Genomic DNA, 15,105 nt, shown 5'->3' on the forward strand with positions numbered 1-15,105 from the left:
TACAAATACACATCTCTCATAATAAAGTAAAGGTGTTCTTATCTGTACTCCAAAACCCTTTAAAGGTTTAAAGGTCTGTGAGATGAAGGTGAAAGTTATGCCTTTAAAGTGGTTGAAAACTTTGAAGTCGTTCTCACACAGTCAATTTCATTGCCTTTTGAAGTATTGAAGTCAGTGCCGATGGCTAGGAGGCTGAATATTTTGAACTGGATTGTTTACATTGAAATTCACACTCCATTGCCCACTGAAAGCTTTGTGATTGACAGCTCGCTGGACCTTCAAAGGGTATAAACAGATTGTTTATTTTTCGAGATGTTGAGGGAAATTTGCACAATTTGCATTGTGTCCAATGTGGAAACTATCACAGCATCTTCATCTGCACCCCAAAAAAGGTCCTCTTACACATTATAATGATAACATTTCTCTGCAAAGGAGTGGGATTACCTTGCAAAAGCAATTGAGGAGGCGTTTGTCATAGTCATCTGTAACACGTCCCCCGTACTGAACTTCTCCAAGCATATAACGTATAGTATTCCACGACACACCCTGAGGGAATCCAAATGACAGAGTGTAAATCTCATTTAATTACATTGAATCTCAGCAGAACATGCTTTATTTTTTACTTGAGCAATGTTTTTAGAATTTGGAATAATTCTGTTCGGGTATGCTGGGAAGCTGGCTGACCTGTTCAGAGGAAGTAGCAGGGAGCGACTTGGTGCCAAATTTGTGGACTTGGGATGTCGCCCTTGTCGTGTTAAGCACAGTAAGATAATACGGGCTGCAACTGGATGCAGCTTTACCTGAGAGATACTCCACACCTTAAAGTTAGTTCAATATGATTTCTTGAACTTGTCACACAGTTAGCTCAATCCTCTGTGAGTTCGACTCTCTGCTCACCTAGTGTGATTAATCTGTCTGACTGAACCAGACTAGCTCTTAGCCACGTGCTGTAGGAGTTATATGATATGTACACCCTGACTCACACTAGATGTCACTAGTGGAAAGAAGCGGAGTGTGAGTACCTTGTGCCTTTAATAGTGGGAAACCACCCCCAAGTGTTCTGCCTGCTGATTGGTTATGTCATGTTCTCTGTATTCATTAGCTGCCTGTTTGTATCTCATTGAGTGCATGTCTGCATATCATGACATCTCCCCTTTTGAAATGTTTTTCTATCGCCTATGTGAAAGTATTTACATGTGTTGGCCGAAAAACGAACTTATTAGATGGGAACATATGTACATGTGAAAACAGGTGTCTAAGGTACGAAAACAGAACATAGCAAACAAAACAAGTGATCTCATAAGTCCAGTCTCTGGGGCTTGCGTCTGATCCTGGTCGACCGCCGGAGAGGTGGTGGTGGGGATGATGGCGCCTTGATAGACGGGATTGAAGCCTGACTGGTGGTCTCGTGGTTCGATGTATCAGGGGGTGGCACAGTAACGGATGAAAACAATGAAGAGTGTGGTTGCAGGCGGGCAACCTTGCGCAGTGCCCGTCTGTTGCGCCGCACAACAGACCCATCAGCCATACGCACAACATACGACCGGGGAGCAGCCTGTCGAACAACAACAGCTGGAGCTGACCAGCCTCCATCAAGTAGCTTGAATCGAACAGCATCCGCCGGGGATAGCAGAGGCAAATCAGTGGCATGAGCATCATAGCCCTGCTTTTGCCAGTCCCTGAATTTCTGCATCTTCTGCAGAACTGGGAGGTGATCCAGGTCAGGGAAGTGTATGGCTGGAAGAGTCGTCCGCAGGTTCCTGTTCATCAGTAGTTGAGCCAGTGACATGCCGGTAGATAGAGGGGTTGCCCTGTTCGCAAGCAGCACAAGTTTGACGTCAGAAGCAGAATCCGCGGCCTTGCAGATGAGCCGTTTCACTATGTGCACCCCTTTCTCAACATTCCCGTTGGACTGCGGGTAATGTGGGCTGGAAGTGACATGATGAAACTGATATACCTGGGCAAATCTTCACCACTCTTGGCTGTTGAAGCAAGGACCGTTGTCACTCATGACAGTGAGTGGAATACCATGCCTGGAGAATGTCTCCTTACAGGCCTTGATGACGGTCTTGAATGTGAGGTCCGAGAGCTTCACAACTTCTGGGTAGTTTGAAAAATAATCAATGATTAACACATAATCACGACCATTGGCATGGAAGAGGTCGATGCCCACCTTGGACCACGGGGAGGTCATGATTTTGTGCTGCTGAAGCGTCTCCTTGCCCTGTGCTGGTTGGAAGCATTGACAGGTCGGACAGTTGAGGACCATATTTGAGAAATCCTGACTAATCCCAGGCCAGTAGACAGCCTGCCTGGCTCTGTGCCTGCACTTTTCGACACCCAGATGTCCCTCATGGATTTGCCGGAGCACCAGGCTCTGGAGACTGAGTGGAATGACAATGCGGTCCAGCTTGAGGAGGATGCCATCAACTACCGTCAGGTCGTCCTTCACATTGAAGAATTGAGGCCGCTGCCCTTTTTGCCAGCCATCGGCGAGGTGGCGCATGACACGCTGCAGAAGAGGGTCTTTGGCTGTCTCCTCGCGAATGCGAATCACCTTTTCATCTGACGGCGGGAGGTTGCTGGCCCATAGCTGCACCTGTGATTCGATCTGTTGGACGAATGCCGGCGGGTCAGCAGGCAAGGTTATGGAGCGGGACAAGACATCCGCAATAATGAGCTCCTTGCCAGGCGTGTACACGAGTTCAAAGTCATACCTCCGGAGTCTGAGGAGGATGCGCTGCAGCCAGGGCGTCATGTCGTTCAGGTCCTTGTGGATAATGCGGACCAGAGGCCTGTGGTCCGTCTCGACAGTGAATGTCGGCAGGCCGTAGACATAATCGTGGAACTTGAGAATTCCAGTAAGCAGGCCCAGGCATTCCTTTTCAATTTGGGCATACCGCTGCTCGGTGGGTGTCATTGCCCGTGATGCGTAGGCAACCGGTGCCCAGGATGAGATGTCAATGCGGTGGAGCAACACCGGGCCGATGCCGTCCTGGCTCGCATCTATCGAGATTTCCGTTTCCCTGTAAGGATCAAAAAATACCAATACAGGTGCAGTGGTGAGCTTGGCTTTCAGCTCCAACCACTCTGCTTGATGAGCTGACTGCCACTCAAAGGCAGTAGACTTTTTCACCAGGTGTCTGAGGGCCGTGGTGTGTGAGGCCAGGTTTGGGATAAACTTGTCCAAGAAGTTTACCATGCCTAAAAAACGCAGTACCGCCTTCTTGTCTTCAGGGGTCTTCATAGCTTCGATGGCCTTGACCTTGTCTGTGTCCGGGCGCACACCCTGTTGAGATATCTGGTCACCGAAGAACTTCAGTGTCGACATGCCAAAGCAACATTTGGCCCTGTTTAGCTTGAGACCATTGGCATGGACACGACGGAATACCTGCTGGAGACAAGAGATGTGCTCTTCAGGGGTCGTGGACCATATGATAACGTCGTCCACATACACACAAACCCCTTCAATGCCCTCCATCATCTGCTCCGTGATTCTATGGAAGATCTCCGAGGCCGAGACAATGCCAAACGGCATCCGATTGTAGCAGTACCTGCCAAACGAAGGTGCAGAGCCGTCTGCTGGACTCATCCAGCTGGATTTGCCAGAATCCATGTGACGTATCTAGCTTTGTGAAAAACCGGGCGTGTGGCATTTCACTTGTGTGTTCTTCCCGCTTCGGGATGGGGTAGTGTTCCCGCATTATATTCTGATCTCATCCTTGGGATCAATACAGATGGGCAGCTCACCCGAAGACTTTTTCACACATACCATCGAGCTGACCCAGTCCGTCGGATCCGTAACTTTAGAAATGATGCCCTGGTCCTGAAGAGCCTTAAGCTGTGTCTTCAGGCGCTCCTTCAGTGGAGCCGGGACCCGGCGTGGTGCGTGGACCACAGGCATGGCATCAGGCCGTAATAGGATCTTGTACCGATATGGCAGAGTGCCCATCCCGTCAAACACATCCGGATACTGAGCTAAGATGTCGTCAATCCCCGTTGATCCCCGTTGGGGGAGGTCATTGTGTAGACCGCTGCACAAGGTGTAGCTGCTTGCATGCCTGTGCACCGAGCAGGGAGGCCCTGTCTGGTTGACGATCTCAAACCGTAGCCTTGTGTGATTGCTCTTGTTGGAGACGAGCAGGTGGCAGGATCCCAGTGCTGTGATGGCATTGGCGTTATAGTCCAAGAGCTGGCAGACTGCTGGAAGGAGCTTGGGTGGCTTCTTGATGCGGTTGAAATCCGCCTGTGAAAGGAGATTGGCAGAAGCACCTGTGTCCAGCTTGAACTGGATGGAGCATTGACCTACTTGCAGCACTGCACGCCATTCATCCGCAGAATCCACAGTGAGGATGGGCAGGCGTCGTGATGATTTCGGTGAGGCATGTTCACGTGTGGTAATGATGCCCACATGGTAGGGGGACTCCAGGCAGTCGTCCTCTGGGTTCGTAGTACTGCCAGGATCAGAATCCTGTAAACCTTGCTGTACAGTCCGAACGCGCCTGCGTTGGAATTGGGAGCACTGGCCCTTGACTGGTGGTGCAGACCTGCACACGGCTGCATAGTGTCCAGGCTTCCCACAGTTTAAACATCGCCTGCCTCTTGCAGGGCAGTGTTTCTTTAAGTGGGCGGTGCCGCAGTTCAGGCACGTCATGACGTCATTACGCTCTGTGCGTCGTCACACATGCGCAGTGTGGTCAGCAGACGTTGGCACCTGCGCAGAGTGGTGATCGGCCCTTCATCAGCCCAGTTGCATCGCGCATACGTGGGGCGGAGGAAGAGCATGCGAAATGGCCACTTTCATCAAGGCTGAGGCGCTGCATCCGGGCAATGGCCTGTACACTCTCTGCCTCGTGGGAGGCAAGTTTCTCCTTTTCAGCCGATTTATATTGGGAATACCGTTTTTTGGCGTGCTCATGCACTGTACATGTTTCAATCGCTACTGGCAGGGTCATATCCTTGATTTTTAAAAGCTGCTCTCTCAGAGGATCAGAGTAAACTGCGAAAACGATCTGGTCCCTGATCATGGAGTCAGCAATATCACCAAAGTTGCAGGACAGCGCTTGTAGACGGAGGTTAGTTAGGAAGGAGGTGAAAAATTCATCTTTACCTTGGAGGCGTTGTTTGAACATATAGCGCTCAAAGATTTCATTGTTGTCCACTACATGATGACTATCAAACTTGTCCAGGACGGTCTGAAATTCTGTCTTGTCCTGGCCTTCGGTGAAGTTCAGCGAGTTGAAGAGTTGGATGCCTTGATCCCCCGCAGTTGAGAGGAGAAGCGCGATCTTCCTTGTATCAGACGCTTCGATGTACAGCAGAAACCTTTGCTTGAAAGTCCGCCAGTTGGCACTGAGATTGCCAGAGGTCCGCAACTGTTGAGGACTCTGAATCTTCTCCATGGTGCCGGGATACACTTGCTGGTCGTCACGGAACAGATTGAGGGAAATCACCGCGGGATTGCAGTCTCCTGGTATCATGTTGTGTTAAGCACAGTAAGATAACATGGGCTGCAACTTGATGCAGCTTTACCTGAGAGATACTCCACACCTTGAAGTTAGTTCAATATGATTTATTGAACCTGTCACACAGTTAGCTCAATTCTCTGTGAGTTCGACTCTCTGCTAACCTAGTGTGATTAATCTGTCTGACTGAACCAGACTAGCTCTTAGCCACGTGCTGTAGGAGTTATATGATATGTACACCCTGACTCACACTGTAGATGTCACTAGTGGAAAGAAGCGGAGTGTGAGTACCTCGTGCCTTTTATAGTGGGAAACCACCCCCAAGTGTCCTGCCTGCTGATTGGTTATGTCCTGTTCTCTGTATTCATTAGCTGCCTGTTTGTATCTCATTGTGTGCATGTCTGCATATCATGACAGCTCCTGGGATCGGGGTGGCCCCTTCAGACCGCCATTGCTGCAGTCTGTCTTTTAAACGCACCTCTCAGCTGCTACTGAGGGGGGCAGCTGCCGTGACCTAGCACTGGATATTGGTTGACATAGATTAATGAGACTGACTTGCATCAGGAGGGGGCAACAATGCTAAATTAAAATTAGGATAGTGCTATTTGGGAATCGAGTGGTAACAGACAGGTATGGCATCATACCCTTGCTGTTGCCATTGAGTTAAAATGTCTCCCAATAAGCGACACTGAGATGATTAACGCCTTTCAAATAAATTTGATATATATAAAGTTGAAAAACTGCTTAAAATATGGAGCACATTTTGACTAAGATGATTACATTTAACCAGGGCTCCTGTAATTCTGGACAAGAAGAAATGTGAGGAAGCATGAATATTTTGAAATTTTACATATTAATGTGGAGAAGGAACTACTCGTAGAGAGCTTTCCTTCAGGTGAAAAAATGTGGAGGATAGAATGCACCGTACATTTCTTGTGTATGGTTTATGGAAGAACAATGCTTCAAATAATTTTACTTCTCTTGTTTTTAATCACCATTGTCAGGATACTGGACCAGAGCCTAACTTTTGTCAGGATACCGGACCCGGCCCCAAACAATATTTCAATTTGTAAAACTGTACGGAAAGGATACTTCACCCAGGGATACAGGGAAAGGATACTTCACCTACGTGACTCTGACCAATAGGTATCTTTTATGTCAAAACAAACTTTAATTTAAACACAGAATTAACCACATTAACATCAAATAAATAGCTTTACAATTAATAGTAAAATAGTTCTTAAATAAAAGGAAACACTTTGACTTACTATCTACATCTAACACTAATTCCAATTAAGCAACCCAATACAGTTCAATTGTCACTTATAAATACATTTAATAAAAGAGGTTACTTACTTTTCTGTGCAGAATTTTGAAGACAAGACCCTTTTTAAGAGCAGATCCAATATTCTCAGACCTTTTTGCTCAGTCTATCAACATTTGGCAAAACTGCAAACTACAGACAGACCTGGCTCTTCCCATTAATTACATCATCTGTATCCCATAAGATGTCCCAACACCTGCTTAGTTAGGACTAAATACAATCCCTCATAAATTATCTACTCTCCAGGGAATCTCCTGCAAACAAGTAAATGGTTAAAACCAATCATTACTTCACCTTTTACTCCTCATTAGTAGATACACTGCCTGTATGTATTTTAAACCAGGGTTTTTAATAACATTACTGCCACAAATATGAAATGTAATATATAGCAATTTCTACATTAATAACACTATCTATTCATCAATGGATATCCAGAATGTTTGAAATGCAGGACAATGATACGATGGATCAAGAAGAGCCAGAATTTAGTGTCTTGATAATGGTGAGGCTATGAGTGCTCTCTGTTCTTCTATATGCATGTATGACACAGAAGCTTCGGAAAAAGAACAAATGTATTGACTACCTGGGGGTTAACTATTGACCATGAGCGGAACTGGATTACCATATAAATACTGAGACTACAAGCGCAGGTGAGAGATTGGGAATCACCTCCTGACCCCCCAAAGCCTGTCCACTATCTACAAAGCATAGTCAGGAGCGTAATGGAATACTCTCCACTTGCCTGGATGAGTGCAGCTCCAACAACACTCAAGAAGTTCAACACCATCCAGGTCAAAATAGCCCTGCTTGATTGGCACCCCATCCACCTTAAACATTCATCCGCTCTACCACTAACACACAGTAGCAGCAGTGTGTATCATCTACAACATGCACTGCAGCAATTCAACAAGGCTCCTTCACCAACACCTTCCAAATCCATGATCTCTGTCACAGTGAAGGGCAAGGGCAACAGATACATGGTAACGCCACCACCTCCTAATGCCCCTCTAGGCTGCACACAATCCTGACTTGGAATTATGTTGCCGTTCCTTCACTGCTTTTGGGTCAAAATCCTGGATCTCTTCCCAAAAGCACTTTGGGTGTATGTGCACCCATGGACTGCAGCGGTTCAAGAAGACGGCTCCCCACCACTTCTCAAGGCCAATTAGGGCTGGCCAATAAGTGCTCGCCCAATCAGTAACAACCACATCCTGTGAAAGGATAAAATGAATATAAAAATATTGCTGCAGGTGTATCACTGTTCCACTGTTGGAGTGGGTTTGGTTTTAGATTGAAGGTAGCACACATTGAACAGTTTTCCATCTGTTCTATGGATTAGCTTCACAACTGGACGTGGCTTGCTGCAGGTGACCTGTAATTGTGGAGCGAGCGAAATGGAGAAGTGGGTTGATGCACTGAGGTAGCTTTGCCTGCCCACTGCAAATGGTGGTTCTGTTGGTGAGGATTACAGCTTGCATGTCATCACCGAGTGGAGGGTGGATGGTGATACATGTCTGAAGGCAGCCACAGTTGAGGAGAATCCTCAATAATCCTTCACAATTGACACAGTCAAAAGCTTTTCTGAACTCCAGCTTCATTGTTGACCCCTTCTTTGAAGCAGATACGAAATTCGGCCTTTCGCTAAATATCCAGAGAACTTAGGACCTCTTCCAACCCGCTTCCACACCACAACTCCTACCCCATCATATAAATATACACCAAGGGAATGTGGACCAATTTCTAAGTCCATAGCTCTATGCCGTGGGAGCTTCCTTTCAATGAACGTAACATAGACGATGAAATTCATCGGGCGGGATTCTCCGCCCCCCCGCGCCCCCGCCGGCAGCGGGAGCCTCCATCCCGCTGCACCCCGGCCGGCAGCGGGAGCCTCCATCCCGCCGCACCCCTCCAGCACAGTGAGTCTCGTCCCACCGCACCCCTCCAGCAGAGTGAGTCTCGTCCCACCGCACCCGTCCAGCAGAGTGAGTCTCGCCCCACCGCACCCCTCCAACAGAGTGAGTCTCGTCCCACCGCACCCCTCCAGCAGCGTGAGTCTCGCCCCACCGCACCCTCCAGCAGAGTGAGTCTCGCCCCACCGCACCCCTCCAGCAGAGTGAGTCTCGTCCCACCGCACCCTCCAGCAGAGTGAGTCTCGCCCCACCGCACCCCTCCAGCAGAGTGAGTCTCGTCCCACCGCACCCTCCAGCAGAGTGAGTCTCGTCCCACCGCACCCCCGCCAGCAGAGTGAGTCTCGTCCCACCGCACCCTCCAGCAGAGTGAGTCTCGTCCCACCGCACCCCCGCCAGCAGAGTGAGTCTCGTCCCACCGCACCGCTCCAGCAGAGTGAGTCTCGCCCCACCGCACCCCTCCAGCAGAGTGAGTCTCGTCTCACCGCACACCTCCAGCAGAGTGAGTCTCGTCCCACCGCACCCCCGCCAGCAGAGTGAGTCTCGTCCCACCGCACCCCCGCCAGCAGAGTGAGTCTCGTCCCACCGCACCCCCGCCAGCAGCGGGAGTCTCGTCCCACCGCACTCCCGCCAGCAGCATGAGTCTCGTCCCACCGCACCCCCGCCAGCAGCATGAGTCTCGTCCCACGCACCCCCGCCAGCAGCGGGATTCTCCGTCCCGCAGCGGCCCCGCCAGCAGCGTGAGTCTCGTCCCACCGCACCCCCGCCAGCAGCGGGATTCTCCGTCCCGCAGCGGCCCCGCCAGCAGCGTGAGTCTCGTCCCACCGCACCCCCGCCAGCAGCGGGAGTCTCGTCCCACCGCACCCCCGCCAACAGAGTGAGTCTCGTCCCACCGCACCCCCGCCAGCAGCGGGAGTCTCGTCCCACCGCACCCCCGCCAGCAGCGTGAGTCTCGTCCCACCGCACCCCCGCCAGCAGCGTGAGTCTCGTCCCACCGCACCCCCGCCAGCAGAGTGAGTCTCGCCCCACCGCACCTCCGCCAGCAGCGTGAGTCTCGTCCCACCGCACCCCCGCCAGCAGCGTGAGTCTCGTCCCACCGCACCCCCGCCAGCAGAGTGAGACTCGTCCCACCGCACCCCCGCCAGCAGCGTGAGTCTCGTCCCACCGCACCTCCGCCAGCAGAGTGAGTCTCGCCCCACCGCACCCCCGCCAGCAGAGTGAGTCTCGTCCCACCGCACCCCCGCCAGCAGAGTGAGTCTCGCCCCACCGCACCTCCGCCAGCAGCGTGAGTCTCGTCCCACCGCACCTCCGCCAGCAGCGTGAGTCTCGTCCCACCGCACCCCCGCCAGCAGAGTGAGACTCGTCCCACCGCACCCCCGCCAGCAGCGTGAGTCTCGTCCCACCGCACCCCCGCCAGCAGAGTGAGTCTCGTCCCACCGCACCCCCGCCAGCAGCGTGAGTCTCGTCCCACCGCACCGCTCCAGCAGCGTGAGTCTCGTCCCACCGCACCGCTCCAGCAGCGTGAGTCTCGTCCCACCGCAACCCCGCCAGCAGCGTGAGTCTCGTCCCATCGCACCCCCGCCAGCAGAGTGAGTCTCGTCCCACCGCACCCCCGCCAGCAGCGTGAGTCTCGTCCCACCGCACCGCTCCAGCAGCGTGAGTCTCGTCCCACCGCACCGCTCCAGCAGCGTGAGTCTCGTCCCACCGCAACCCCGCCAGCAGCGTGAGTCTCGTCCCACCGCGCCACCTCCAGCAGCGTGAGTCTCGTCTCACCGCACCCCCGCCAGCAGCGGGAGTCTCGTCCCACCGCGCCCCCGCCAGCAGAGTGAGTCTCGTCCCACCGCACCCCCGCCAGCAGAGTGAGTCTCGTCCCACCGCACCTCCTCCAGCAGAGTGAGTCTCGTCCCACCGCACCCCCGCCAGCAGAGTGAGTCTCGTCCCACCGCACCCCCCGTCGGCAGCGTGAGTCTCGTCCCACCGCACGCCCGCCAGCAGCGGGAGTCTCCGTCCCGCCGCACCCCCACCAGCAGCGGGAGTCTCGTCCCACCGCACCCCCGCCACAGGCGGGATTCTCCGTCCCGCAGCTGCCCCGCCGGCAGCAGGAGTTTCATCCCGCCGCATCACGGCCGGCAGCGTGAGTCTCGTCCCACCGCACCCCCGCCAGCAGCGGGAGTCTCTGTCCCGCCGCGTCCCCGCCAGCAGCGTGAGTCTCGTCCCACCGCACCCCCGCCAGCAGCGTGAGTCTCGTCCCACCGCACCCCCGCCAGCAGCGGGAGTCTCTGTCCCGCCGCGTCCCCGCCAGCAGCGTGAGTCTCGTCCCACCGCACCCCTCCAGCAGCGTGAGTCTCGCCCCACCGCACCCCTCCAGCAGAGTGAGTCTCGTCCCACCGCACCCCCCGCCAGCAGAGTGAGTCTCGTCCCACCGCACCCCTCCAGCAGCGTGAGTCTCGCCCCACCGCACCCCCGCCAGCAGCGTGAGTCTCGTCCCACCGCACCCCCGCCAGCAGAGTGAGTCTCGTCCCACCGCACCCCCGCCAGCAGCGTGAGTCTCGTCCCGCCGCGTCCCCGCCAGCAGCGTGAGTCTCGTCCCACCGCACCCCTCCAGCAGCGTGAGTCTCGCCCCACCGCACCCCCGCCAGCAGAGTGAGTCTCCGTCCCACCGCACCCCCGCCAGCAGAGTGAGTCTCGTCCCACCGCAACCCCTCCAGCAGAGTGAGTCTCGTCCCACCGCACCCCCGCCAGCAGCGTGAGTCTCGTCCCGCCGCGTCCCCGCCAGCAGCGTGAGTCTCGTCCCACCGCACCCCCGCCAGCAGCGGGAGTCTCGTCCCACTGCACCCCCGCCAGCAGAGTGAGTCTCCGTCCCACCGCACCCCCGCCAGCAGCGTGAGTCTCGTCCCACCGCACCCCCGCCAGCAGCGGGACTCTCGTCCCACCGCACCCCCGCCAGCAGAGTGAGTCTCCGCCCCACCGCACCCCTCCAGCAGAGTGAGTCTCGTCCCACCGCAACCCCGCCAGCTGCGGGAGTCTCCGTCCCGCCGCACCCCCGGCAGCAGCGTGAGTCTCGTCCCACCGCACCCCTCCAGCTGCGGGAGTCTCGTCCCACCGCACCCCCGCCAGCAGCGGGATTCACCATCCCACCGCGTCCCTGGCAGCAGCGGGATTCACCGTCCCGCCACGCCCCCTCCAGCAGCGGGAATCCCGTCCCACCGCACCCCCGCCAGCAGCGTGAGTCTCGTCCCACCGCACCCCCGCCAGCAGCGGGAGTCTCGTCCCACCGCACCCCCGCCAGCAGCGGGATTCACCATCCCACCGCGTCCCTGGCAGCAGCGGGATTCACCGTCCCGCCACGCCCCTCCAGCTGCGGGAATCCCGTCCCACCGCACCCCCGCCAGCAGCGTGAGTCTTGTCCCACCGCAACCCCGCCAGCTGCGGGAGTCTCCGTCCCGCCGCACCCCCGGCAGCAGCGTGAGTCTCGTCCCACCGCACCCCCGCCAGTAGCGTGAGTCTCGTCCCACCGCACCCCTCCAGCTGCGGGAGTCTCGTCCCACCGCACCCCCGCCAGCAGCGGGATTCACCATCCCACCGCGCCCCCGCCAGCAGCGTGAGTCTCGTCCCGCCGCACCCCCGCCAGCAGCGTGAGTCTCGTCCCACCGCACCCCCACCAGCAGCGTGAGTCTCGTCCCACCGCACACCCGCCAGCAGCGTGAGTCTCGTCCCACCGCACCCCCGGCAGCAGCGTGAGTCTCATCCCGCCGCACCCCCGCCAGCAGCGTGAGTCTCGTCCCACCGCACCCCTCCAGCTGCGGGAGTCTCGTCCCACCGCACCCCCGCCAGCAGCGGGATTCACCATCCCACCGCGCCCCCTCCAGCAGCGGGATTCACCATCCCACCGCGTCCCTGGCAGCAGCGGGATTCACCGTCCCGCCGTGCCCCCTCCAACAGCGGGAGCCTCGTCCCACCGCACCCCCTCCAGCAGCGGGAGTCTCTGTCCCGCCGCGTCCCCGCCAGCAGCGTGAGTCTCGTCCCACCGCACCCCCGCTAGCAGCGGGAGTCTCGTCCCACCGCACCCCTCCAACAGAGCGAATCTCGTCCCACCGCACCCCTCCAGCAGCGTGAGTCTCGCCCCACCGCACCCCTCCAGCAGAGTGAGTCTCGTCCCACCGCACCCCTCCAGCAGCGTGAGTCTCGTCCCACCGCGCCCCTCCAGCAGAGTGAGTCTTGTCCCACCGCACCCCCGCCAGCAGAGTGAGTCTCGTCCCACCGCACCCCCGCCAGCAGAGTGAGTCTCGTCCCACCGCACCCCCGCCAGCAGCGTGAGTCTCGTCCCACCGCACCCCCGCCAGCAGCGGGAGTCTCCGTCCCGCCGCGTCCCCGCCAGCAGCGTGAGTCTCGTCCTACCGCACCCCCGCCAGCAGCGGGAGTCTCGTCCCACCGCACCCCCGCCAGCAGAGTGAGTCTCCGTCCCACCGCACCCCCGCCAGCAGCGTGAGTCTCGTCCCATCGCACCCCCGCCAGCAGCGGGAGTCTCGTCCCACCGCACCACCGCCAGCAGAGTGAGTCTCCGTCCCACCGCACCCCCGCCAGCAGAGTGAGTCTCGTCCCACCGCGCCCCCGCCAGCAGAGTGAGTCTCGTCCCACCGCACCCCCGCCAGCAGAGTGAGTCTCGTCCCACCGCACCCCCCGCCAGCAGAGTGAGTCTCCGTCCCACCGCACCACCTCCAGCAGAGTGAGTCTCGTCCCACCGCACCCCCGCCAGCAGCGTGAGTCTCGTCCCACCGAACCCCTCCAGCTGCGGGAGTCTCGTCCCACCGCACCCCCGCCAGCAGCGGGATTCACCATCCCACCGCGCCCCCTCCAGCAGCGGGATTCACCATCCCACCGCGTCCCTGGCAGCAGCGGGATTCACCATCCCACCGCGTCCCTGGCAGCAGCGGGATTCACCGTCCCGCCACGCCCCTTCCAGCAGGTGGAGTCTCGGTCCACCGCAACCCTCCAGCAGCGGGAGCCTCGTCCCACCGCGCCACCTCCAGCAGCGTGAGTCTCCGTCCCACCGCACCCCCGCCAGCAGAGTGAGTCTCGTCCCACGGCACCCCCGCCAGCAGAGTGAGTCTCGTCCCACCGCACTTCTCCAGCAGCGTGAGTCTCATCCCACCGCACCTCCTCCAGCAGAGTGAGTCTCGTCCCACCGCACCCCCGCCAGCAGAGTGAGTCTCGTCCCACCGCACCCCCCGTCGGCAGCGTGAGTCTCGTCCCACCGCACGCCCGCCAGCAGCGGGAGTCTCGTCCCACCGCGCCCCCGCCAGCAGCGGGAGTCTCCGTCCCGCCGCACCCCCACCAGCAGCGGGAGTCTCGTCCCACCGCACCCCCGCCACAGGCGGGATTCTCCGTCCCGCAGCGGCCCCGCCGGCAGCAGGAGTTTCATCCCGCCGCATCACGGCCGGCAGCGTGAGTCTCGTCCCACCGCACCCCCGCCAGCAGCGGGAGTCTCTGTCCCGCCGCGTCCCCGCCAGCAGCGTGAGTCTCGTCCCACCGCGCCACCTCCAGCAGCGTGAGTCTCGTCCCACCGCACCCCCGCCAGCAGCGGGAGTCTCGTCCCACCGCGCCCCCGCCAGCAGAGTGAGTCTCGTCCCACCGCACCCCCGCCAGCAGAGTGAGTCTCGTCCCACCGCACCTCCTCCAGCAGAGTGAGTCTCGTCCCACCGCACCCGTCCAGCAGAGTGAGTCTCGCCCCACCGCACCCCTCCAACAGAGTGAGTCTCGTCCCACCGCACCCTCCAGCAGAGTGAGTCTCGCCCCACCGCACCCCTCCAGCAGAGTGAGTCTCGTCCCACCGCACCCTCCAGCAGAGTGAGTCTCGTCCCACCGCACCCCCGCCAGCAGAGTGAGTCTCGTCCCACCGCACCCTCCAGCAGAGTGAGTCTCGTCCCACCGCACCGCTCCAGCAGAGTGAGTCTCGTCTCACCGCACCCCTCCAGCAGAGTGAGTCTCGTCCCACCGCACCCCCGCCAGCAGCGGGAGTCTCGTCCCACCGCACCCCCGCCAGCAGCATGAGTCTCGTCCCACCGCACCCCCGCCAGCAGCGGGATTCTCCGTCCCGCAGCGGCCCCGCCAGCAGCGTGAGTCTCGTCCCACCGCACCCCCGCCAGCAGAGTGAGTCTCGTCCCACCGCACCCCCGCCAGCAGAGTGAGTCTCGTCCCACCGCACCGCTCCAGCAGCGCGAGTCTCGTCCCACCGCAACCCCGCCAGCAGCGTGAGTCTCGTCCCACCGCACCCCTCCAGCAGAGTGAGTCTCGTCCCACCGCACCCCTCCAGCAGAGTGAGTCTCGTCCCACCGCACCGTCCAGCAGAGTGAGTCTCGCCCCACCGCACCCGTCCAGCAGAGTGAGTCTCGTCCCACCGCACCCCTCC

At 57.7% G+C, this 15,105-nt stretch overlaps 1 protein-coding gene across 1 annotated transcript in view; it reads right to left on the minus strand.

Annotated features, from left to right (window-relative positions):
- The window catches only part of LOC140411508 (dynein axonemal heavy chain 8-like), a 2,059,122-nt gene that overhangs the window by 125,951 nt on the left and 1,918,066 nt on the right, over nucleotides 1–15,105 (minus strand). The window contains exon 86 of the mRNA XM_072500594.1: nucleotides 445–546. Coding sequence (XP_072356695.1) covers nucleotides 445–546 — 102 coding nt within the window. The remainder of the gene's footprint in view (nucleotides 1–444; nucleotides 547–15,105) is intronic.

The sequence above is a fragment of the Scyliorhinus torazame genome, chromosome 4, assembly GCF_047496885.1.
Source record: "Scyliorhinus torazame isolate Kashiwa2021f chromosome 4, sScyTor2.1, whole genome shotgun sequence".
In the NCBI taxonomy this organism is placed as follows: Eukaryota; Metazoa; Chordata; class Chondrichthyes; order Carcharhiniformes; family Scyliorhinidae; genus Scyliorhinus; species Scyliorhinus torazame.